The sequence below is a fragment of the Pristis pectinata genome, chromosome 4, assembly GCF_009764475.1.
Source record: "Pristis pectinata isolate sPriPec2 chromosome 4, sPriPec2.1.pri, whole genome shotgun sequence".
NCBI lineage: Eukaryota > Metazoa > Chordata > Chondrichthyes > Rhinopristiformes > Pristidae > Pristis > Pristis pectinata.
Window position 1 is genome coordinate 6,599,317 of NC_067408.1, and position 26,213 is coordinate 6,625,529.

The window sequence follows — 26,213 nt, forward strand, 5'->3', positions numbered from 1 at the left end:
CAGTATAGATGAGTCAGTTCCAAGACAGGAGGAGTGCTTCGTGTCGGATTATTCTTGATTGATCTGTTGTCGGATTCTTAATTTTATAAGTGGGTGGACATCGTGTACACTTTTCGTTTTCCTTGTCGGAAGGCATATGAACAAATGAAGATTTGAGAGAAACATCATTTATATTTCAAGTTGCACATACAAAAGTGTGGGTGTCAATTTCTCCGAGGATCTGTCCTGGGCCGAACAAATTGATGTAATCACGAAGAAGGCACACCAGCGGGTTTACTTCGTAAAGAATTTCAGAAGATTTGTATGTCAGCAAAACCTAGTTGCAAATTTCTATAGATATGCAGTGGAGAACATTCTGACTGGTTGCATCACAGCCTGGTATGGACGCTCCATTTCACAGGGTGGCAAGAGGCTGCTGAGGGTTATAGGCTCAGCCAGCTCCATCGAGGACATCTTCAAGAAGCGGTGCCTCAAGAAGGCGCAATCCAACATTAAGGACCCTTACCACCTGGGACATGCCCTCTTCTCGTTGAGTAACCGGAAGATTCACGCTCAACGATGCAGGAAGGGATCCTCCCTTCTGTCCTCAGAATAATGAAAGGTCCTTGAACGCATGAAAACTACCTCATTCTTCCATTTTTGCACTATTTATTTGTTTTGTATTTTAAAGTAATGTTATGTCTTTGCACTGTACTGCTGCTGCAAAACAACACATTTCATGTCATATAAGATTCTGATCCTGCCAATGCAGTGAAGTCATTGCAATATCTCGATTGTGTATTTTAATTTTAAAAATCGCAAAAAAAGCAAACTAACGGCATACACTGAAAAGATACGCAAATGCATCTCGTCACCAGAGTGATTAGTATCTCGTTACCAGATTGCATTCTAAAATTACCAGAAAAATATTCAATCTATAGCAATATTTTTTTTAAATGTAATGGTACCTCGGAGAATACTGAAATTCGATTCAGTATACTACCATCGTACACATTAATTCTATGGTCAGTTCTGCAATATTACCTAAAATGTAGCTGTAATTTCAAGATAGGAAGGAGACATAATGGTAAACATAATGACTTTAAACAAAGACAGACACACTAATCTTCGTTTCAACAAAAGCGATGGGAAGTATTTTCAAGGAAGTTCTTAAAATTTTGAAAGCCATGCATGCAAATTGATCATTCGCTCCTAATACTGGATACTAGGCGAAACAAACATAAAATTAATAATCATGAATCAAATTTCAGAATGCAGAGGAAATTGCTTTTGACTAGTTAATTTCCGCATGAGAGAGAAACGCATTTTTTTTTTAAATTTTCGTTAAGAAATTGTCTTTTTGTTTCTGTTCGGAGACGGATCAACGTAGCAATTAACAGATGCTCATGATCGTAAATCATGATGGCGTGATGGGACATGGAGGATAAATGTTGTTGGGTTATTAGCATGATAACGGACATTATACTATTTGGCAATGATTTTAAGAACCGCTCGTTCTTCGCATTTAATGTATAAAATACTTTAAGTGTACCATTCTTCTTGAACATTGGAATTTAATGCAAGCATTTTGAAAAAAATCCGAAGTATCCAAAGTGACGAAAGAAATTTCAGTTGTGCAGCAAGAAATGTGGCACTTCTGCTCCAAATTATGCACAACTTGCTTTAAGAAATGAAGTGCACTCCAATTGGTCAAATATGATTGCTACGTTGTCAACCAATTAGAAGCTGAGTTGTGACTGGTGATCTGCCCAGCCCACTTCATTACTCAGCCGCCATCGCGTAAGCTCAGACGCCGTGAAAACTGCCTAGCCAGCAGCTCCGAAGGATTTGTGCACGATTTATTTCGAATTGGAGACAAGGTTAAAATATGTAAATGAAAGCAATCGAACAATTCGCAAACGAGGTACAGATATTTTCCGTGTTAAATTTGTCCTGTTTGAATCAAGCTACTGTTGAAAGATATTGTCTCGGGTTGAAACCATTGTAATGATTTATTCTGGAAATGAGATATAATATATATTGGCTGCTGAAATACCAACTGTTTTGCTGTTTGTTCTCCCGCTGGAATTTTGTTTCTGGCCGGATTCGATATTCTGTTCCCGAGGAATTGCAACTGGGCGCCTTTGTTGGGAATATCGCCATTGATTTGGGGTTAGATTTAAAGCAGCTGTCGGCTCGCAGTTTACGGGTGGCGCCCAGTCCGACTAAGCAGTACGTTGACGTAAATTTGGAGAATGGGATTTTATTTGTAAATGAAAGAATCGACAGAGAACAACTTTGCAGGCCAAGCGCCGAATGCGTTTTATCCTTCAACGTTTTGCTTGAAAATCCCCTCAGTCTGCACCAGGTGGAAGTGGAGATTCTCGATGTAAATGACAACGCTCCCAGTTTCCCCAAAAGACAGATCCGCCTGGAAATCTCCGAGGTTATGGCACCGGGAGCACGATTCCCACTCGAGGCCGCACGCGATCCGGACACTGGAACTAATTCCTTACAGTCATACCAGCTCCTTCCCAATCAATATTTTATTCTTGATATGCAGCCACGAAGCAGGAAAGTAAAGATACCAGTGTTGGTGCTGCAGAGCCCTTTGGATAGAGAAACAATACCAACCCACGAGTTAATACTGCTTGCCGAAGACGGCGGAGTCCCTGTGAGATCGGGTGAGGTCCAGATAACCATTACGGTGAAGGATGCGAACGACAACTCTCCCGTTTTCGCGCAGTCGGTTTATAGCGTAAGGCTGTTGGAATCGGCTGCCATAGGATCTTTGATTATTACTTTAAATGCCTCTGATTTGGACGATGGCTCTAATGGCGAGATAACATATTCACTCAGCAACCATAATTCAGCAAACGTTCGTGAATTATTTCGCGTGGATTCCAGCACAGGTGAAATCAGACTCAAAAGTCATTTGGACTATGAAAAAAACAATTTTTTTGAGATTAACATAGAAGCGATTGACAGTGGTACTGACGCAATTCCCCAGCACTGTGATGTGTTGCTGGATGTGATCGATGTGAATGACAATGCTCCTGAAGTGACCCTGACATCCACGTCAAGTATAGTGCCAGAAGATTCCTCGGTCGGAATGGTTGTGGCACTACTCAGCGTTGATGACGAAGATTCTGGACAAAATGGGCAGGTACAGTGTAAAATTTCAAACAAACTGCCGTTTAAAATGGATTCATCTGAGAAAAACATTTACAGACTACTTATACAGCATACACTAGATCGCGAAACTACTTCCAGCTATGACATTACTGTAACTTGCACAGATGCAGGGCACCCTCCCCTCACATCCAAGAAAACGATCCGTGTGGAGGTTTCAGATGTAAACGATAACGCACCAAGGTTTACGCAGCCCGTATACACGGCAAGGGTCATGGAGAACAACGTTATAGGGGATTCCATATTCTCCCTGACCGCCTTCGATCCAGACAGAGGACAGAATGCCCGACTGAAATTTACTGTCCTGAATTCATCCGCAGCCCCATATGTCTCCATCAACTCACAGACTGGTGTCATATTTGCTCAGCGATCGTTTGACTACGAACAACTGAAAAACTTCCAGATCCACGTTCAGGTGCAGGATTCTGGAAACGCGCCCCTCACCAGCAACGTTTCAGTGGATGTCGTTATCCTTGATCAGAACGATAACGCCCCAGTGATCGTGAATCCTTTACCCCAATACGGCTCAACAGCAATAGAAACAATATCCAGGTTTGCTCAACCGGGATATCTGGTTGTCAAGGTATCAGCTACTGACGCCGACGCTGGTCAGAATGCCCGACTGTCTTACCATATTTTTCAGGCTACCCATCGCGATCTGTTCACTATTTCAGCAGACACGGGGGAAGTTTGGACTACCCGTGCTATTGGGAGCAAGGATGCTTCAAACCAAAGGCTGGTTATTGTCGTAAAAGATAATGGAACTCCATCACTTTCTGCCACTGTGACTATAGTGTTATCTGTCAAAGGGAGTGAAGCGTTCTCCAGTGCCACTAGTTTGTCTACAGATCCAGAGCTGAATCCTGATCTGAACCTTTACTTGGTCATAGCCTTGGGGACAACATCTATCATTTTCTTCGTGGTTTTACTTATTCTGGCTGTTAAGGTCCATGAAAACAGAACTGGAGTGGGGCACCATTGTGGTTCTCTGAATTTCTGCTGTTGTTTGAAAACAAGGAACTCCATGAATGGAATTCAAAAGGCCAGCAGAAGCCTTCAGATACCACCGAACTATGTTGAGGTATTCGGGGGTGATCCACTTTCTCAGAGTTTCCGTTACGAATCGTCTTCAACGTTGCAGTCCGTGAAGAGAGACTTCCCGACGCGACAAACGCGTAGGCTGTCTACAGCAATGAGTTGTGCCCAGAAGAAACCTATTGGGAAAGAGAAGCCAGGAATGATAATGTCTGAAGCCTCCAACTACAATGTAAATAATGAGGTGAGGTGCTTCCAATAGCAATCGAAAATGACGTACAGTTAGTTCAGCTACTTTTATGCACTTGGGTTAATTGGGCCATTTAAATTACTTGGATGAAATTAACAATGCGGGAAAAGTATCGATGTGCATGCCACTTCCAATAACTGTGCTCATTCGTTTTATTTGCTTATATTACTGCCTTTCGTTTATACGTAACTCCAATGCGTTGTCATACCGGCCTTACTAACTGTCCTGGAAGCCCCCATGACTTGCTTTAGGAGTTGTAAGCCAACTGGATTTGATCCAAATATTCATCAAGTGTTGAAAGAGGAGCCCATTTTCTGCAATTTGTACTTTGTCTGTCGTGCATGTAATCACAAACAGACAAGCATTCTTGGAACAATTCCTTTGGGATTAGCATAGCTGGGTACTTTAAATCCGATGGCCATTGATAGTCGGCATGTTTTCAGCATATCCCAGCTTGATAAAGATTAACTGAACATACAAATTATTTGAAAATACTCAGCAGCACATGCTACATCCATGGAGGTTGAAACAAGAGTTAGCATTTTAGATCGATGAATTTACAGTAGAAAAAGGGAAGAGTATCAATCTGAACACTCTCACCATTTCTCTCTCTACCTGTGTGTAATAAATGATGATTGTTTCCCACGTCCAATGAAGTTTCACTTTATTGATCATGGGAGGTAATTTTGCGCGCACTTCATCGGGCAAACTCAGCGCAATTAGTTTAATTTGATTCCAATCCAGATGTAGTCTTTTGATTATTTCCAAGATGTACTTTTCTCACCTTGATTCAATAATTAATTGTCAGAACGCTTCTTAGTTTCCATGCACCTCAGAATGAATATTGATGTTTTCGTTATTTAGTCGTGGGATGTTCCTTTGAATAGTAGTGTTGTTTATCCGTTAACGCACTTGAGAAGGCATTAACGAGGAAGAACAATGGTAGATAGAATTTAATCCTGATGAATGCATGGTGATGCACTCTAGGAGGCAAAACAAGGGAAGGGCATTCTCACTGAATAGTATTACCCCAGTGAATATTGGGAGCATGGAGATCCCTGAACAACGCGGCACATTAGATATATGGTGTAAAAGACGTGCGTGATAGAAGATCTCATTTGATGGCGTATTGGATATAAACAGGGAGGTTAGTGGTCAAAACAAAATGGGAACTCCTGATGGAACTAGAGATGGTACAAATGGGGTTCACCATATAATGCCTTCTCTGGAGAGTTCTAGTTATGAGGAGACATCACCGGTGCCAGATTTGTTTTTCTTGGAGCAGCGGAGGCTGAGGAAGGACCTCATTCAGTTATGAAGTGCAAGACTAGGTAGGTGGAAATGTTTCCCTGCAACAAAAGTGGCAAAAACTAGGTGACATATCTTTATGTTCCAACACCAGGTGTTGGAATCTGGAGGAGAAAAAAAAGAAAACGCTGCAGGAACTCAGCGGGTTAAGCAGCATCTATGGGGGAAAATAGGTGGTCGATGATTCCGGTGGAGACCCTGCATCAGGACTGAGATTATTGTGGTAATCCGAACACACAATAGTGAGTGGCTGAAATTGGTCCTCCCACAACATTTCAGAAGTATTCATGCCAGCATTTGAATTGTCAAATCGCGGAAGACAAAGGCTTGTAAATGGAATTAATGTTGGTGGGTAGTTGAAAGTTGGCGCGAACATGGTTGACCAAAGAGCCTGTTCCTTTGCTCTGTGACTCTATGATTTTCCTGAATTCCAGTCGTCAAGGCAGTGATAGTATACTCCCACACTTAAGCATTTTGGTGTGAGTTCTGGGATTTTGACAGTGATTATAGTGAGGCCAAATAGTCTGGCTTAATGGACCTTTGGATATTACTATGCTATCACCAATCTGTTTCGCTGATTCATCGAGGTTACAGATGAAGAGATTTAAAATTTGCGCTTGAAGCAGCGCTAGCAGATACCATAATGTATGTTATGGAGACAAAGCAATCTCGGTCTTTGATGTGGTGATTAAGAAGAGGGAACCTTTGTCTTAGATGGTGCCGTATACTTTGAATGTTGTTGAAGTTACTTATCCAAACAACTGTAAATTGCTCAATCACAATACTGACAAGTTCCTTGCAGATGATAGAAAACTTTCAGGCAATAAGGAAGTGAGACTACGGTTGCTAAGTATCCACACTTCGGCCTTTCCTTTTACCTATATTTATCTACCTGTCTTGTTTAAGGTCCTAATCCATATTGACATCCAATATGTTAATGCACATGACTTCAACCGTGTACTGTGATGTAATTCAAAGGGAGCTTGGATACTGTTCAGTTGTTGGTGATGCCCAATGTACAACCGTTGCCATGTTTGAATGTTATTTGTCACTGCATACTTGAAAGTAAGTAGTCCTGGACTTTCGCCATGCAGGCACTGGGTGCTGCAGAGGAATTTTGAAAACAGGTTATTATGTGATTAGCAGCAAATGTCCATTTTTCCAATCTTATCCTGATGGGCCGATGAAGTCCCCGAAGAAGGCATTTTTTCATTGCGTTGATTTAGTTCAAAGTTTATAAAAGTCGTTTTGACTGCCTGAGGATCTTTGCAACTAATTTTCGCTCAGTTTTTCAAGCGTTCGTTCATAGAAATTATTACTTAATTTTTGAATATATTTATGTTCTAGCTTCAAATATATTTAACAGCTTTTAAATGGCATGGCATCTACGAAAGCTGGCAAAGCTTTACCTGCCAACAAAGCCTTCAGAGGAGTTTCGTGAGCGGAAGCGACCAAGAAGTCTGACCAGCAAGAAAATCATTCCCTATCTGGATCTGCTTAGTTCAGAGTGAGCAAAACACAACCGCAAATCTGATGGTAGACCTGAGCTGCTTTCCCACTTGTCAAACTCACTCACCATTCACACTGCAACGTAAAAAGTGCTTCTCTTCCTTTGCAAGACCCAGCAGCTTAAGTTTTCGAGCTCAGGTTGAAATAAGTATCCCCAAAAAATGCGAGGGTCTTTCAAATGGTCTCCAACCTGTAAACCCTATAATCTCTGGACTTCACAGGATGTGTCAGACAAACCACCTTCTGAACTTCCAAATAACTGCCACTTTGACGCTGAGGAAAAAGAAAAACGAAAGCGCGAGGTCCACTAGTTAGGATGCAATGACGAAGGTGGTATCTTCCTGAAGATCTGCAGACAAAGGCTAAATAATTTTTAAAAATCGATTTCTGTGGTGATTATAGAATATAAGTTAAAATCACCTGGTTGTTTTTCCGTCTTTATTGTTGATAAACACCGGATATACAGTTATGGTAGGTACTCGGTTTCAAGTCATGAAAATAGACAATGCCATTTTACGACATAATGATGTGTTCGATATTGACACTTCCTTTCCAACAAGTTCTTTAAAGCATGATACAGAAGTAGTTTATGTTTCACTGATGCTGCCTGACCGACCGAATATTTCCAATATTATTTCTGTTGCAACAGCTGCGTATTTTCACATTCATATTTTGTTTATTTAGATATCCAGGTATCAATAATTGTCCCAATAAACTTCCGTTCGAAAAATGATAAACTCTCGAAAAGATCAATTGATGTCTTTCTTGAATGATATGGATACATTTGCCTTTCTAGACTAACAATCAAAGGATGCAGGCTGCAGGAAAGTCAAGAGGGAATGAGATTATGTGGTTCAAAAATAGAATTGCATTCTTAAGCATCTTATTGTTCCTTATATCTATTTTACTTCCATGTACTGTTTCTTCGCACTTGGCCTTTAATAAAATAATTCGAAGATAGATTCCGAGAACTGGATTTACAGAACATAAAGCAGAACAGACAATTATTTTTCCACAAGGCTGAAATAAATTTTAATTGTGCAACAATAAATACAACGGTTCTGCGCAACTTTAAGTCCTTCCAGCTTTAAGAAACAAGCAAAGTCCTGATTGGTCGTATACTAATGAGTTTCTCCACCAATCGGGAGCTGAGATGTGATGAGTGATCCGGACAGCCCCCTTCATGACTCAGCCACCATCATGTAACATCAGACACAGTGAAAAATGAACAGCCAGCAGCTCCGTGAGATTTTAGCAGGAATGCTCCCGCAACTTGCAAAAGTGCGAGTATTTGAATGAAATAATGCGAGCGATTGGAAAGAGGTACGAGTATTTTCTGTATCGTTTTATTCTATTTAACGCCGATAAGAGGACAATGAAGAATACAATCAGGGCCTAAAACCATTGGAATGACTTCTGCTAGCAATGAAATATAAAATATATTGGTTGCTAAAATGCCAATTGTTGTGCTACGTGTTCTCCTCCTGGGATACTGTTTTTGGTCAGATTCGTTATTCTGTTCCTGAAGAACTGCAACTGGGAGCCTTTGTTGGGAAAATCGCAGCCGATTTAGGTTTAGATGTAAAGCAGCTGAAGGCTCGCAGTTTTCGGATAGCACCCAATCTAAAGAAGCAGTATTTCGACGTCAATCTGGAGAATGGGATTTTATTTGTGAAGGAAATAATCGACAGAGAACTGATTTGTGGCTCGAACCTCGATTGCCGCTTATCATTGGATGTCGTGCTTGAAAATCCCTTGAACCTGTACCCAGTGGAAGTGGAGATTCTGGATGTAAATGATAATGCTCCCATTTTCCCCAAAAGCCAGTTTCAGCTTGAAATCTCAGAGACTGCAGCACCAGGTATGCGATTTCTTCTTGAACCCGCACAGGATCCAGATATTGGCACGAATTCCTTGCAAACCTACCAGCTACAGCCGAATGAATATTTTGCTCTCGACGTACAAACACGCAGTGGCAAGGAAACGCGGCCAGTGTTGTTGCTGGAGAAGTCCTTGGATAGAGAAATGATATCAACCCACAATTTAACGCTAATAGCCAAGGACGGCGGGTTGCCTCCGAGATCGGGAATGGTTCAGGTTATAATTATGGTGAAGGATGTAAACGACAACGCACCAGTTTTCTCTGAGTCGGTTTACAGGGTCAGTCTGTTGGAAAATGCACCGAAAGGGACGTTGATCATCAGACTAAACGCCACTGACCTGGATGATGGTGTCAATGGAGATGTAATGTATTCTTTCAGTAGCCACATTTCTGCAAATGCTCGTAAACTTTTTGATGTGAACCCCAAAACAGGTGAAATCAGACTCAAGGGGAACTTGGACTACGAAGAAAGCAGTGCCGTTGAGATTAACATGCAGGCGATGGATAAGGGTTCAGGCGCTATACCCGAGTACTGTGATGTATTGGTGGAAATTATAGATGTGAATGATAATGAGCCAGAGGTGAATTTACGGTCTTCGTCAAACACAATTCCCGAGAACGCTCCACTTGGGACAGCAGTGGCTCTCTTTAGTGCAGGAGACAGAGATTCCGGACAAAACGGTCAAGTACATTGTGAAATATCAAATCAGTTACACTTTAAGTTAGATTCCTCCATAAAGAACTATTACAGAATACTTACACAACATGTGCTGGATCGCGAAAATACCCCCAATTATGATATTACTATAATTTGTACTGATGCCGGGAACCCTCAACTTACTTCCAAGAAAACTATCCGGGTAGAGGTTTCAGATATAAATGACAACGCACCAAAGTTTTCCCGCCCAGACTACACAGCAAATGTTATGGAAAACAATGTTATTGGGGCTTCCATATTTTCCGTGAAGGCCTTCGATCCAGATGTTGGAGAAAACGCCCGACTGACCTTTTCTATCCTGGAGTCTCAGTTTCAGAATTCCTCAATAAACTCTTATGTCTCAATTAATTCGGCGAGTGGTGTCATCTATGCTCAGAGGGCTTTGGATTATGAGCAATTGAAACATTTCCAGATCCAAGTTCAAGTGCGGGATTCTGGTGCGCCAGCACTGAACGGTAATGCCTCAGTGAATGTTGTTATCCTTGATCAGAATGATAATGCCCCAGTGATTACACATCCTCTACCCGAATATGGGTCAACAGCAACAGAAACGATATCCAGGTCCACAGAATCAGGGTCCTTGGTTGTCAAGGTATCGGCCACCGATGCCGACTCTGGTCAGAATGCTCGACTCGCTTATCAGATCTTTCAAGCCACCCATCATAATCTTTTTACTATTTCCGCAGACACTGGCGAAATATGGACTACACGTCGAATATTGAACAGGGATGCCTCTACTCAAAGGCTGGTGATTGTGGTAAAAGATAATGGAATTCCATCACTCTCTGCCACTGTGACTCTAATATTATCTGTCGTTGGGCCAGGTAGCGAAACATTCTCCAGTGTCGGCAGTTCGTCGTCCGATCCGAGGTCCACTCCTGAAGTGAGCCTTTCCTTGGTTATAGCCTTGGGAACAATATCTAGCATTTTCCTCATAATTTTAATCATCCTCGCCATTAAAGTTCACAAAAACAGGAATGGTGTGGGATACCAGCATCGTTCCCTGAGTACATGTTGTTGCTTTGAAACAAGAAATTATTTGAATGGAATTCAGCAGGCCAGTAAAAGCCTTCAGATACCACCAAACTACATTGAGCTATTTGGGGGCGACCCTCTCTCCCAAAGATTCCGTTACGAGTCATGTTCAACATTACAGTCAACAAAGAGAGATTTCATCGTCCCCAGCAGGTGCAAATCTTCTACAGACAAGAATTTTGTGTTGAACGAATCTGCCGGGAGAGTAAATGCTGGAATGGTGAATTCTGAAAAATACAGTACGCCAGAGGTGAGGTGATTTTAAGCAGAGAAGGAAATTCTCAAAGCTTGTGTTTGGAAGCACAAGTGTTTATGTGAACTACAATATTGGTAGAGAAGAGAGATCTTAATGTACAATTTTGTTTTCTTTGCGAAATTTATTTCCAGACAACGTTCTAATCTTGTGGCGAAATTTTCTCGGACAATCACTGTTTGTAACGAGTGCTGTGAACACTCTCTCAGCAATGTTTTTGAAGTCTCCATGATTTTGAGGTTTACTTTACATCCTAGTTAATAATTGTCTCAGCTTCAGATCAGTTGGTAACACGCACGTCTCTAAGAAATGAACAGTCCTCTCGGGTGAAGAAGCAATTCACTTGATCTTCTTCCAATTTAGCACATTGTGTTCGCTGCTCATGATGTGGTGTCCTCTGCATTGACAAATGTAAATGTAGATTGAATGAGCACTTTGCAGAATACTCCCGTTTTGCAGTTCACGGTGCCTTCGCTTTATTTCTCCACTCTATTCCTTCTTCCAAAGAAGCTCAACTTAAGGTCAAAGAACACCACCTCATAGTTCGTCCCTGAAATTTCTTCCCAGCACCCCCCGCCCGCGCCCCCCCCCCACGAACTCAATTCAACAATGTCAGATAACCACCATTTCCATTCGATATTAGAACCGGTCAATATTGTTATCAGGACCTTTACCTGCAAAAATAACTTGCATTTTTTTCTCTCTCTGTCGATGCATCCTGGTCTCATGAGCAGTTCCCTTTGAGATTTTCTGCAACTTATGTGTTGTGTACCTCACCGTTCCATCGCTATTGTTTCCACATTGACAGGCCTAATTCATCTTGTTATATTTCTACCCCTGCAAACCTCACATAGGCAACACTCTCCTTCCTATTACAAAGATGTCCTTTACCCTCACCTCACCTTACCTGCTCCCGCACCACAACCTCTCTGTACCTTGAATCAGGCCTGTTCACAAGAATATAACAAGGCAAGAAAATAGGAGAAGGAGTGCGTCAGATGGCCTCTCAAGCCTGTGCCACCATTCAATACAATCATAGTTGATTTATGCCGGCTATCCGTACCAGTTCTCCATAACCATCAATTCCTTGACCTTTCAAATGTTTATCGATCTCCACCTCAAATATATCGAATTATCTGGCCGGTACCACCCTCAGGGGCTGAAAATTCCAGCAATTCACGTGCTTCTGAGGAAAAAAATTCCACGCACCTCAGATTTAAATGACTGGCCTCCTATTCTGCAGCTACGTCTACCTGTTTTCTCACATTTATTTAGTTCTCATGCAACATTAAAATGTTACCTCTATTCCACAATCCACACTTTGCCCTACCTGGTGAGTTTCCTGGTTTTTCCCCCTTTGAGTTATACCTTACCAGTTTAAATGCTATTATGGAGGCATACGTACAAGAATCCCTTGGCACCACTGCGAGAGTGGTGAACATTCGGTGAAACCACTTTTACAGAATATGGTGCCTGGTCATATCATTTCCTTTCCGAGGCCTACGCAAAAAAATCTTGCTGAGTTTTTGGAGGAAGACTAGAGAAGCGGTGGGTGAGGATTATGTCCAGTCCTCAATCAGCACCGATTACCAAGTCATTTTCATACTGTTTTTGGGCACTGGCTACGGAAAGTTTGGCAGCTATATTTCCGAAACTGCAGAAGTGATAACTCTTCAAACGTGTTTCTTTGTTGTATAATTCACTGGGATGTCGTGATGGAAACATCAAGGCGTAAGAGCTTTTTACTTGGACTTTGTTCAAATGCGTAACAAAGGTTATGGCCGTCTGCACTCAAACATTTGCATGTTCATGTGAGAAACACTGTGCAGTTAGCCATCCAAGAGTTGAACATATGCCTTCAGCACAATTCAGTTCCAGTTTAGATATTGTAACGGGGTAGGATGCCGTGATTTAACACTAAAATATCCAGAAGTGTATCAGAGGCAGGCCATGACAAATTGAAATGGTTGTCTGTTTAACCCGTATTTCTGCCCATATATAATGGCCCATGGGAATGTGATACTGAGCGACATTCTTGACCCACCATAATCTTCGTGGTCAGGGTCTATCACCTTTAAGTCCTAGAGTGCTTTCCATAGTTTTCACTTGGTGATTACGAAGGAACTACAGTATGTTTTCAAGTTAGGATAAAATGCTATGGATTTCGTGGTTCTCTCAGTTCATTGTTGCTCTTCTGAGAGCAAGAGAATAATCCAAATTTTGAAAACGCTTCTGAAGAGGCATCAGTGCGACATTGTAGTGCACTTTGTAGTGGACTAGATGAGCTTCTAATGCATTTAAGTGTCAGCCAAAGTGTTAACTGGAAGCGTTGGTTGAACTGTGTTCAGCTTCATGAGGGTGGTTGGGTTTTCTGCTCAGAAAGAAATGGCGAATATCCAAATGAAATATTGATTTCCCCTTTCGTCGTAGTGGGAAGAATGCAAAGAAGGCCAGCTTCTGATCTCCTGTCATAGCCAAACTATTTATGTAGTTTGTTTTATTGTTTTGGTCAAATGCTAAATTGCTAACACGAGGGGGCATAATTTGAAGGTGATTCGGAGGAAGGTACAAGGGGGATGTCAGAGGAATGTTTTTTACACAGAGAGTGGTGGTTGCGTGGAACGCACTGCCGGCAGGAGTTTGGGCGCAGATACATTAGGGATATTTAAAAGACTGTTAGATAGACACGGGACTACGTGGGAGGGAACGGTTAGATGGATCTTCGAGCAGGATAAAATGTCGGCACAACATCGTGGGCCGAAGGGCCTGTACCGTTCTGTAAAGTTCAATTAATGTTCTAACACCCAGGCTACTGGGACATGGGAGTTTGTCAGTTCTTTGTTGCACTTCAACTTCTTGGTTGGACAGTTTTCAGTGAGTTATATCAGTACATTCTGTGGCGGATGGAATGAACTTTTGGAGAATTGTACGTATTTTAAATCAATCTGCAACTTTGTCCTGAAAAATGCTGCGTACTCTAAGTGTTATTAGGGTTAAAAATCCAGGCAAATGAAGAATATTCTAAAGACATTCTGACCTACTATTTAGGTGGAAAGACGACAAATATATTTCTCCTTCCATGTTATAAACATAGCTTTCATGTAGCATGTTCAAATACACCTGATAACTTCCCAGACTCATGTTAATAGGATATGGACTCAATGAAGGGAGTGCCATGCAGTTCGAGGGATAGTGGTTAATCTTGTTACTGGAGATAACCAGTGCACAGTGTTTGAGTCATATATGAATGTTACATCGCTTAATAGGCAGACACTGAGCTTTGTCTAAGTTTTCGTGCACGTGTCCACTGACAGCTTCTTTATCTGAAGAATATTGAATGTAATACAACAATTTGTGGACATCAATAACATTCCACACATAATGCTGTACTGGCTGTTCATGAAGTGACTGCGATGGAGCGGCCTAGGCAATGCTCTGAGGAATTACTCAGATGATAGTTTTGGCATCGCCAGGTATTAATTTCTCTGGGATGATTTTCACAGGCAAGGCAAGTATTTTACTCATATCTGAGTACCCCTGAGAAAGTGGTGTTGAGACAGCTCTCGAACCACGACAGCATTTCTGGTGATTTTTCTTCTGTAATGTTGTTGGTCGAATGTTCCAGGAATTAGATCCAGTGGCAATGAGGAATAGGGATATATTTCCACATCAGGTTTGTAATTGACTTCGAGGAGAACAAGCCGTGCAGCGTTGCTCCCGTTGAGCTAACCAAGACAAGACAAGATATCTTTATTAGTCACATGTGCATCGAAACACACAGTGAAATGCATCTTTTGCGTCGCATGTTCCGGGGGCAGGCCGCAAGTGTTGCCACGCTTCCAGCGCCGACATAGCATGCCCACAACTTCCTCAAATTTCAGAATTCAAAGGAAATTGCTTTTGACAGGTTCGTTTCGGCATGACGTAGAAATGTTTCTTTTATTTTGGTGAAGCCATCTTTTTATTTCTGTTTGGAGACGGATCAATGGAGCAAGTCAAAAGGTTCTTATAATTACAAATGATAGTGGAATAATGATGAAAGGAGGATAAATGTAATTGGTTTGTTAGCATGATGACTTACGTTGCTCCATTTGGCCATGATTTTGAAAACCGTTCTTTTTGGCATTTGATCTACATGATATTTTTAAGTGTAACATTCTTCTTGAACATTGGTATTTAGTACTAACATTTTGCAAAAAAAACGAAGTATCCAAAATGATGAAAGAAATTTCAGTTGTGCAGCAAGAAATATGACAATCCTGCTCCAAATTATGCACGACTTGCTTTAAGAAATGAGCTGAACTCCAATTGGTCAAATATGATTGCTACGTTGTCAACCAATCAAAAGCTGAGATGTGACTGGTGATCTGCCCAGCCCCCTTCAATACCCAGCCGCCATCGCGAAAGCTCAGACGCCGTGAAAACTGGCGAGCCAGCAGCTCCGCAGGATTTGTTCACGGTTCCATTCGAATTGGAGACAAGGGAAAAAAATATTTGAATGAAAGCAATCCAACAATTCGCAAAAGGGATATAGATATTTCCTGCGTTGAATTTGTCGTGTTTGAATCAAGCTAACGTTGAAAGATATTGTCTCGGGTTGAAACCACTGGAATGATTTCTCCTGGAAATGAGATATAACATATATTGGCTGCTGAAATACCAACTGATTTGTTGTTTGTTCTCCCACTTGAATCTTGTTTATGGGCAGATTCGTTATTCTGTTCCCGAGGAATTGCAACTGGGCGCCTTTGTTGGGAATATCGCCATTGATTTGGGGTTAGATTTAAAGCAGCTGTCGGCTCGCCACTTAAAGGTGGCGCCCAGTCCAAGGACGCAGTATGTTGACGTAAATTTAGAGAATGGGATTTTATTTGTGAATGAAAGAATGGACAGGGAACAGCTTTGCGGGCCGAGAAACGATTGCGTTTTATCCTCGAACCTTCTGCTTGAAAATCCCCTCAGTCTGCACCAGGTGGAAGTGGAGATTCTGGATGTAAATGACAACGCTCCCAGTTTCCCCAAAAGCCAGATCCGCCTGGAAATCTCCGAGACTGTGGCACCGGGAGCGCGATTTCCCCTCGAGGCCGCACACGATCCGGACATTGGAAATAATTCCTTGCAGTCATACCAGCTCCTTCCGAATGAATATTTCATTCTTGAAGTACAGGAACGCAGCAGGAAAGGAAAGTTGCCGGTGTTGGTGCTGCAGAGCCCTTTGGATAGAGAAACAATATCAGCCCATGAATTAACGTTGTTTGCCGAGGACGGCGGAGTTCCTGGGAGATCGGGAAAGCTTCAAATAACAATCACAGTGAAGGATGCGAACGACAACGCTCCCGTTTTCTCGCAGTCGGTTTATAGCGTAAGTCTGTTGGAATCGGCTCCCATAGGAACTTTGATTATTACTTTAAACGCCACTGATTTAGACGATGGCTCTAATGGCGAGATAACGTATTCCCTCACTGGCCACAATTCAGCAAGGTTCCATGAAGTATTTGGCATGAATTCCAGAACTGGGGAAATCAGACTGAAAGGGCATTTGGACTACGAAGAAAACAAGTTTTTTGAGATTAATATACAAGCAATCGACAATGGTCCTGACGCAATTCCCCAGCACTGTGATGTGTTACTGGATGTCATCGATGTGAATGACAATGCTCCTGACCTGACCTTAATATCCACGTCAAGTACAGTGTCAGAAGATGCCTCGATCGGAACAGTTGTGGCACTGTTCGGAGTAGATGACAAAGATTCTGGACAAAATGGGCAAGTAAAATGTCAAATTTCAAACAAGCTGCCCTTTAAGCTAGATTCATCTCTGAAAAACTTTTGTCGACTCCTTACACAGCATACACTGGATCGCGAAACTACGTCCAGGTATGACATTACTGTAACTTGCACGGATGCAGGGATCCCTCCCCTCACATCCAAGAAAACAATTCGCGTGGAGGTTTCAGACGTAAATGATAATGCACCAAGGTTTACGCAGCCCATATACACGGCAAGGGTCATGGAAAACAACGTTATTGGGGGTTCCATATTCTCCCTGACAGCCCTCGATCCAGACACAGGACGAAATGCCCGACTGAAGTTTATTATGCTGAATTCATCTGCAGACTCATGTGTCTCCATCAACTCACAGACTGGTGTCATATTTGCTCAGAGATCGTTTGATTACGAACAATTGAAAAACTTCCAGATCCAAGTTCGGGTGCAGGATTCTGGAGACCCTCCCCTCACCAGTAACGTTACGATAGATGTTGTTATCCTTGATCAGAACGATAACGCCCCAGTGATCGTGAATCCTTTACCCCAATACGGGTCAACAGCAATGGAAACAATAGCCAGGTTTGCTGAACCGGGATACCTCGTTGTCAAGATATCAGCTACTGACGCCGACGCTGGTCAGAATGCCCGTCTGTCTTACCACATTTTTCAAGCTACCCATCGCGATTTGTTCACTATTTCAGCAGACACGGGGGAAATTTGGACTATCCGTGCTATTGGGAGCAAGGATGCTTCTCAGCAAATGCTTGTAATTGTCGTGAAAGATAATGGAACGCCCTCACTCTCTGCCACTGTGACTATCGTGTTATCTGTCAAAGGAAGTGAACCGATCTCCAGTGCCACTAGTTTGTCTACAGATCCGGAGTTCTCTCCTGATCTGAACCTTTACTTGGTCATAGCCTTGGGAACAACATCTATCATTTTCCTCGTGGTTTTAGTTATTCTGGCTGTTAAGGTTCATGAAAACAGAAATGGAGTGGGGCACCATGTTGATTCTCAGAATGTCTGCTGTTGTCTGAAAACAGGGAATTCTCTAATTGGAATTCAAAAGGCCAGCAGAAGCCTTCAGATACCACCGAACTATGTTGAAGTATTCGGGGGTGATCCACTTTCTCAGAGTTTCCGTTATGAATCGTGTTCAACATTGCAGTCGGTGAAGCGAGACATTCCGAGGCCACAGACGTGCGGGCGATCTACAGCAAGGCATTCTGCCCAGAAGAAGCCTATTGGGAATGAAATTGCAGGAGTGATAATGTCAGAATCCTCCAACTACAATGTAAATAATGAGGTGAGGCGATTCTAAAATCAAGAGCAATTGTCATACGGATAATTTAACTACATTTGTGCATTTGGATAATTGGGCCATTTAAATTTCTTGGATTAAATTAACAATGCGGGCAAAGTATCTATGAGCATAATACTTCCAGTCAGTGCGCCAATCGTTTTGAAAAACAATGATGCTGGAGGAACTCGGTCGGCCAGGCAGCATCCGTGGAGAAAAGCTGGTGGTAGACGTTTCAGGACAGGACCCTTCTTCAGGAATAAAGATAGGAAAAGGGGAAGCACAATGTCTAGGAGGGAAACTACGAGCCGTGACAGGTGGAGAAAAGAGGGGAGGTGGGGTGGGCACATGGTGGTGACAGGGAGATGCAGGCAAGAGACAGTGAAAGGCAGGAGTAGGGGAGGAGTGGAGAGAATATCCACCGGGGGATGTGTCAAATGTAAGGAAGGGTAGAAAAAAAATAGATCGGCTAGGAAAGGGAAGAAATGAAGAGGCATAGTAGGTGTGAGGGAGTGGGGGTTTCTTAAAATGGCAGAATGCACTGCTCGTGCCGTTAGGCTGCAAGGTTCCAAAACGGAAAATGAGGTGCTGTTCCTCCAGTTTGCGCTTGGAATTCTCCTGGCAGTGGAGGAGGCCGAGGACTAACATACTGTGATGGATGGGAGGGGGAGTTGAAGTAACTGGCAACTGGGAGATGGAGATCGCGGTTCTGGACGGAGCTCAGGTGTTCTGCGAAAAGGTCACCCAGTCTGCGTTTGGTCTCGCCAATGTAGAGAAGGCCACACTTGGAGCACCAAATGCAATAGATGATATTAAGGGTGGTGCAGATAAATTTCTGTCTCACCTGAAAGAACTGTTTGGCTCCCTGGATGGAGGTGATGGCGGTGGTGAAGGGGCAGGTGTTGCACCTATGGCGGGAGCAGTGGAAAGTCTCCGGGTTGAGAGCGGGATGGGTGGGAAGATGGACGAGTGAACTTGGGAGTCGCGAAGAGAACCCTCCCTGCGACAGGCAGAAAGGGGTGGGTAGTGAAAAATGTGCTTGGTGGTGGGGTCCCGTTGGAGATGGCAGAAGTGGCGGAAAATGATGTTTTGGATACGGATACGTAGGCTAGTAGGATGAAATGTGAAGATATGGGGGACCCTATTTGTGCATACACTTCACAGGCAAACAGAGTGCAATTGCGATGAGCTAAATATAATTTCAATCCAGATACTATCGTTTCATTATTTCCAAGATGAACTTTTCTCACCTCAGTTCAATAATTAATTGTCACATGGCTTCTTAGTTTCAATACATCTCAGAATGAGTTTTGAGCTTTTCGTTATTTAGTCATGGGATGTGCCATTGAACAATGAAATATTGTTTATCTGTTATCGCTGAACATTGGGGGCATGGAGATCTTGGTGTACAAATCCAAAGATCCCTGGAGGTGGCAGCACGGATAGATACGTGGTGATTATGACGTGCGTAATGGGAGATCTCATTTGCTGGCGCATAGGACATAAGCAGGAAGGTTATGCTACAAGTTATAAAATATTAGTTAGGTCACAAATGAAGTACTATGTGTAGTATTGTTCACAACAAGATGGAAATGACATAATTGAACTGGAAATGGTACAAATAAGATTCACCAGATAGTGTCTTGAGTGGAGATTTCCACTTATAAGAATGACTATAGATGCTGGATTTGTATTCCTTGTAACAGGGGAGTCTAAAGGAGAACCTCATTCAGGTATACAAAGTCATGAAATGTACAGACAGGGAAAATAGGTGGAAACTTTTCCCTCTAACGGAAGTGTCAAAAACGAGAGAACAAAGCTTTGTTTCAACAACAGATGTTAGACTATGGAGCAAAACGTTGCTGGACGGACTCAGCGGGTCAAGCAACATCGGTGGAGGCAAATGGATTGTAGGGTATTCAGGTCGAGACCGTACATCAGGACTGAGGACAGTCAGAGCGGAGTTGTTTGTTGTGATGGGCATGAGATTTAGACGATATCTGGAAAAGATGTATTCACCCAGAGTATGGTAGTAATCAGGAACACCCAGCAAGTGTTTCAACATTTCAGCAATATGCATGCCAGTGCTTGAACTATCAAAACACAGAAGACTAAGGGTCATATGCTTGTAAATGGAATGAATGTAGATGGGTAGTTGAAGGTTGGCATGGACAAAGAGACTGTACTGTGAACTATGACTCGATGATTTTCTTGAATTCCCGTAGTCATTGTGGTGATAGTGCGCTCACACTCGTACGCATTTTGTTGTGAGTTCTGGGATCTTGACAGTGATTATAGTGAGATAGTAATATATATATCAAGTCCGAATAATCTGCCTCAATGGACCTTTGCATATTGCTATGCTATCATAAATCTGTTGCCCTAATCCACCGAGGTTAAAGATGCAGAGATTTAAAATATGCCCTTGAAGCAGCGCTAGCAGTTACAACAATGTATTTCAAGGAGACAAAGCAATCTTTTTCTTTGTGGTGATTAAAAAGAGGGAACCTTTGTCTTCGACGGTGCCGTACGCTTTGAATGCTGTTGAAGTTACTTTTCCAAACAGCTGTAAATTGCTCAATCACAATGCTGACCAGTTCCTTCCAGCTGATAGAAAAGTTACAGGCAATTAAGAAGTGGGACTATCAATGCTAAGGACCCGCACTATGGCCTTCTGTTTTACTTATATTTATCTACCTGTTTTGTTTAAGATCCTAATCCGTATTGAAATCCAGGATGTTACTGCATGTGACTTAAACCATGTAATGTGATGGAATTCAAGAGGTGTTGGATACCTTTCAGTTGTTTATGATGGCCAATACCCAATCGTTGCCATGAATGAATATTATTTCTCACTGCATACTTGAAAGTAAAGTAGTCCTGGACTTGCACTGAGTGAGCACTGGTTGCTGCAGAGGAATTTTGAAAACAGGTTATTACTATATGATCATCAACAAATATCCATATTTCCGACCTGATCGCGAAGGGCTGATGAAATGCCCGTAGAAAGCAATGTTTGAAACATATTTCCATTGTCTTTGTTCAGTTCAATGTTTTAAAATGTCTTTTTGGCTGCTTGAGGTTGTTCGCAACTAGTTTTCGCTCAGTTTTCAACCTTTCGTTTATAAAAATTGCGTTATTTTTTGGATATTTGTATGGTATAGCTTCAAATATATTTAACAGCTATCTACGACAGCTGGCAAAGATTGACCTGCCATCAAATCTTTCAGGAGGGTTTCGTGAGTGGGAATGTCCCAGAAGCCTGACCAGCAAGAAAAACATTCCCTTTCTGGACCTTCTAAGTCCAGTAGTGAAGAGAACGCGACTGCAAGTACTGATGGTAGGCTGAGCCAGAAAGATTCTGCCTGTTTGCATTATTTCACCACTTTCTCACTTATTACACTCACCCACCATTCAGGTTACAACGAAACAAAAGTGCCTGTCTTCCTTTGCAAGACTGAGCAACTTACGTTGCTGGACACAAAGTTGAAAAAAGTGTTCCCAGTACATGGGAGGGCCATTCGCATGGACTCCAACTCTATGATCTGTGGACTGCACAAGGTGGGCCAGGCAAACTAACTTCAGAACTTCATAATAACTACAACTTGGACGGTGAGGAAACTGAAAGCGTGAGGTCCACCAGATAGGATGCAGCGACTTGGATCGTATCGCCCTGTAGTACCGCAGACAGAGGCTAAATAACTGAATGAATTCGATTTTTGTGGTGATAATGCAATATGAGCTAATAGGACCTGGTTGCTATTATCGGTTTATTGTTGATGGAAACTGGATATACAGTTCGTGGTAGGTACTCGTTTTCAAGTCATGAAAAGAGATGTCATGAAACGACATTCAGGGAGACATTTTACAAAACAGTGCAACACATCGACATTGACACTTCCTTTCCAAAAAGTTCTTTCAAGCATGATACAGAAGTAGATTTACTTTTCACTAATGCTGCCTGACTGAACGAATATTTCCAGCATTATTTCAGATCTAATACCGGCATATTTTCACAAACATGTTTTGTTTATTTAAATATCCAGGTATCAATAATCGTCCCAATAAACTTTCGTTTGAAAAATGATAACGTCTCGAAAAAATCAAGCGATCATTCTGTTTTGAATGAAAGATGAAATTGCGTCTCCAGATTAGCAATCAAAGGTTAGAGGTTGCCAGAAAATCTATAAAGAATAGATCACGTATGTCAGGAATAGAAATTGATGCTTAAGCCTCTTGTTGTCCCTTATATTTCTTTTAGATTCAATTGCTGTTTCTTCATACTTGGTCTTTAATATATGAATTCGAAGATCAATTGCGAGAACTGAATCAACAGAACATAAAACAGAACAGAGAAACATTTCCACAAGGCTGAAAGAAATTTTAGTTGTGCACCAGTAAATAGAACAGTTTTGATCATCTTTAAGTCCTTCCAGCTTTAAGAAACAAGCAATGTCCTGATTGGTCGAATATCAAAGAGCTTCTCCACCAATCGAGAGCTGAGCTGTGATTAGTGATCCGGACAGCCCCCTTCACGACACAGCAACCATTACGTCAGGTCAGACACAGTGAAAACTGGATAGTCAGCAGCTCCGTGGGATTGTTTTGCAGGAATCTTCTAACAACTGTGGGTAATATGCGTTCTTTTGAATGAAATAATTCGAGGGATTCGCATGAGGTACAAATATTTTCTGTACAGTGTTTGATTTAACGCCGACTCACTATTAAATGGAAAATGAAGAATACAACTTGGGCCTGAAACCATTGGAATGACTTCGACTGGCAATGAAATATAAAATATATTGGTTGCTAAAATGCCAGTTGTTGTGCTGCGTGCGTTTCTCGTGGGGTATTGTGTCTGGGCAGATTCGTTATTCTGTTCCTGAAGAACTGCAGCTGGGAGCCTTTGTTGGGAAAATCGCAGCCGATTTAGGTTTAGATGTAAAGCAGCTGAAGGCTCGCAGTTTGCGGGTAGCACCCAGTCCAAGGAAGCAGTATTTCGACGTAAATTTGGAGAATGGGATTTTATTTGTGAAGGAAATAATCGACAGAGAACAGCTTTGTGGGTCGAACCTCGATTGCCGCTTATCGTTGAACGTTGCACTTCAAAACCCCCCGAGCCTGCATCCGGTGGAAGTGGAGATTCTCGATATAAATGACAATGCTCCAACTTTCCCAAACAGCCAGTTTCGCCTTGAAATCTCGGAGTTCGCAGTAGCGGGAATGCGTTTTCCTCTTGAACCGGCACGAGATTCGGATAGTGGCACTAACTCCTTGCAAACCTACCAGCTACAGCCGAACGAATATTTTACTCTCGACGTACAAATGCGCAGTGGGAAGGGAAAACGTCCAGTTTTGTTGTTAGAGAAACCTTTGGATAGAGAAACGATGCCAACCCACAATTTAACGCTTATCGCCAAGGACGGCGGTCTGCCTCCGAGATCGGGAACGGGTCAGATTATAGTCATTGTGAAGGATGTAAACGACAACGCACCTGTTTTCTCTCAGTCTGTTTACAGGGTCAGTATTTTGGAATCTGCACCGAAAGGGACCTTGATCATCAAATTAAATGCCACTGACCTCGACGATGGCCTCAATGGAGAGATAATGTATTCCTTCGGCAGCTATATTTCTGCTAGTGCCCGTAAACTCTTTGATCTGAACTTCAGAACTGGTGAAATCATACTTAAAGGGAACTTGGACTATGAAGAGAACACCATTTTTGAGATTAATGTAGAGGCAACGGATAAAGGTTCTGGTGCTATACCCGGATACTGCGACGTATTGGTCGAAATTGTTGATGTGAATGATAACGCGCCGGAGGTGATATTAGGATCTTCCTCAACTACAGTATCCGAAGATAGTCCGCCAGGGAGTGTAATAGCTCTGTTCACAGCAGAAGACAGAGATTCTGGACAAAATGGTCAAATACAATGTCAGATTTCAAATCAACTGTCTTTTGAACTTGATTCATCTGGAATGAACTACTATAGAATCCTCATTCACCATTTGCTGGATCGCGAAAAGGTCCCCAAGTACGATGTTAACATAATATGCACGGATAAGGGGGACCCTCCTCTCACTTCCAAGAAAACTATCCATATAGAGGTTTCAGATATAAATGATAACGCCCCAAAGTTTTCTCGCCCGGTATACACAGCAAATGTTATGGAAAACAACGTTATTGGGGCTTCCATTTTTTCCATGACGGCTTTCGATCCAGATGTTGAAGAAAATGGGCGACTGAACTTTTCTATCCTGGAATCTGAGGTTCAGAATTCCTCAATAATCTCCTTTGTCTCGATTAATTCGGCGAGTGGTGTCATATATGCTCAGAGATCTTTTGACTACGAGCAATTGAAAAACTTCCAAATTCGAGTGCAAGTGCGGGATTCTGGCGCGCCAGCGCTCAGCGGTAATGCCTCAGTGAATGTTGTGATCCTTGATCAGAATGATAATGCCCCATTGATTACACATCCTCTACCCGAATATGGGTCAACAGCAATAGAAACAATATCCAGGTTCACAGAGCCAGGGTCCTTGGTTGTCAAGGTATCGGCCACTGATGCCGACTCTGGTCAGAATGCTCGACCCTCTTATCAGATTTTTCAGGCCACCCATCATAATCTCTTTACTATTTCCACAGACACTGGAGAAATATGGACCATACGTCGAATTTTGAACAAGGATTCCCCTAATCAAAGGCTGGTGGTTGTGGTAAAAGATAATGGAATTCCATCACTCTCTGCCACTGTGACTATAGTAATATCTGTGGTTGGAACTGACAGTGAAACCTTCTCCAGTGTCATCACTTCGTCGTCAGATCCGAGATTCACTCCTGAACTGAGCCTTTCCTTGGTTATAGCTTTGGGAATTATATCTGGCATTTTACTCATAATTTTAGTCATCCTCGCCGTTAAAGTTCACAAAAACAGGAATGGTATGGTATACCAGCATCATTCCCTGGGTATTTGTTGTTGCCTTGACTCAAGGCATTCTTTGAATGGAATTCAGAAGGCCAGTAAAAGCCTTCAGATACCACCAAACTATGTTGAAGTGTTTGGGGGCGATCCTCTCTCCCAAAGATTCCGTTACGAGTCATGTTCGACGTTGCAGTCTACCAGGAGAGATTTGACCGACCCCAGCAAGTGTAGAACTTCTGCAGAGAAAAAGTTTTTGCTGAACGAATCTATTGAGAAGGAAAATACTGGAATGGCGAATTCTGAAAAATACATTGTTCCTGAGGTGAGATGATTTTAAAGAGAGAAGAAAATTCTGATAGGTTTTCTTTGGAAACAGTTCTTTGGTGAACCACTAATATATCAATACATACTGTAGATCCTAACGCAATGTACAGGGTACGTAACGTAAAATTTGTTTTTTTGTGCTAAAATTACTTCCAGACAACGTTTTGTTTTTGTGGTGATGTTTTCTCGAACAATCACTGTATGTAACGATATGATGTCGTGACGACTCGCTCAGCAACGTTGTCGGAATCTCCGTAATATTAAAAGATATTTTAAATCCAGATTATTCATACATTCAGCTGTATATGAGTTGGTAAGACCCGGACAGCCCTCGCAGGTGAAGAATCAATTCACTTGCTTTTCTTCCAACCGAACACGTTGCGTTCGGTGATCACGATGTGGTCTCCTATACAATGACAAAGGCAAATGTAGATTGAGTGAATAGAGTTATAGAGTCATACAGAAGGATACTGTCCCGTCGGCCCAAAAAGTCTATGCCGACCCAGCTAGTCCTAATTTCCTGCGTTCAGCCCAAATCCCTCTTGAGCCCTGCCCCTTCAGGTACCTGTCCAAGTGCTTCATAAATGCCACTATTGTACCTCCTCAACCAATTCCTCTGGCACCTCGTTCCATATATTCACCCTCTTCGTGAAAAAACTTGCCCCTCAGGCCCCCTTTAAATCTTTCCCCTTTCATCCGAAATCAATGCCCCCTTGGTTTAGACTCTCCTATCCTG

At 42.3% G+C, this 26,213-nt stretch overlaps 3 protein-coding genes across 5 annotated transcripts in view; all 3 read left to right on the top strand.

Annotated features, from left to right (window-relative positions):
- The window catches only part of LOC127569075 (protocadherin beta-15-like), a 212,591-nt gene that overhangs the window by 7,194 nt on the left and 179,184 nt on the right, over positions 1-26,213 (top strand). The window contains exon 1 of one of the 3 annotated variants that reach the window (XM_052013400.1): positions 15,619-18,236. The exons of 1 other annotated variant lie outside the window; for it this stretch is intronic. In XM_052013400.1, coding sequence (XP_051869360.1) covers positions 15,789-18,236 — 2,448 coding nt within the window. In that variant the 5' untranslated portion in view covers positions 15,619-15,788. Of the gene's footprint in view, positions 1-15,618; positions 18,237-26,213 lie in introns of those variants that run through there. One more of the 3 variants, XM_052013405.1, reaches the window with a different exon arrangement.
- Positions 1,913-15,736, top strand: LOC127569916 (protocadherin-like protein). The gene is made up of 4 exons (XM_052014973.1): positions 1,913-4,450; positions 7,159-7,222; positions 8,697-11,158; positions 15,554-15,736. Exons 1-4 carry the CDS (start codon positions 2,003-2,005, stop codon positions 15,734-15,736), a joined length of 5,157 nt encoding a protein of 1,718 aa, XP_051870933.1. The 5' UTR covers positions 1,913-2,002.
- Positions 22,856-25,608, top strand: LOC127569080 (protocadherin-10-like). Its single transcript, XM_052013414.1, has one exon. The coding sequence runs from the start codon at positions 23,016-23,018 to the stop codon at positions 25,482-25,484; it is 2,469 nt and encodes an 822-aa protein (XP_051869374.1). The 5' UTR covers positions 22,856-23,015; the 3' UTR covers positions 25,485-25,608.

Coding starts and splice junctions, on each gene's coding strand:
- LOC127569916 (XM_052014973.1), top strand. CDS start 2,003: ATGAGATATAATATATATTGGCTGCTGAAATACCAACTGTTTTGCTGT. Junction 7,223..8,696: donor TGAGCGGAAGCGACCAAGAA/GTCTGACCAGCA, acceptor GACTTCTGCTAG/CAATGAAATATAAAATATAT. Junction 11,159..15,553: donor AAAAATACAGTACGCCAGAG/GTGAGGTGATTT, acceptor TTCAATACCCAG/CCGCCATCGCGAAAGCTCAG.
- LOC127569080 (XM_052013414.1), top strand. CDS start 23,016: ATGAAATATAAAATATATTGGTTGCTAAAATGCCAGTTGTTGTGCTGC.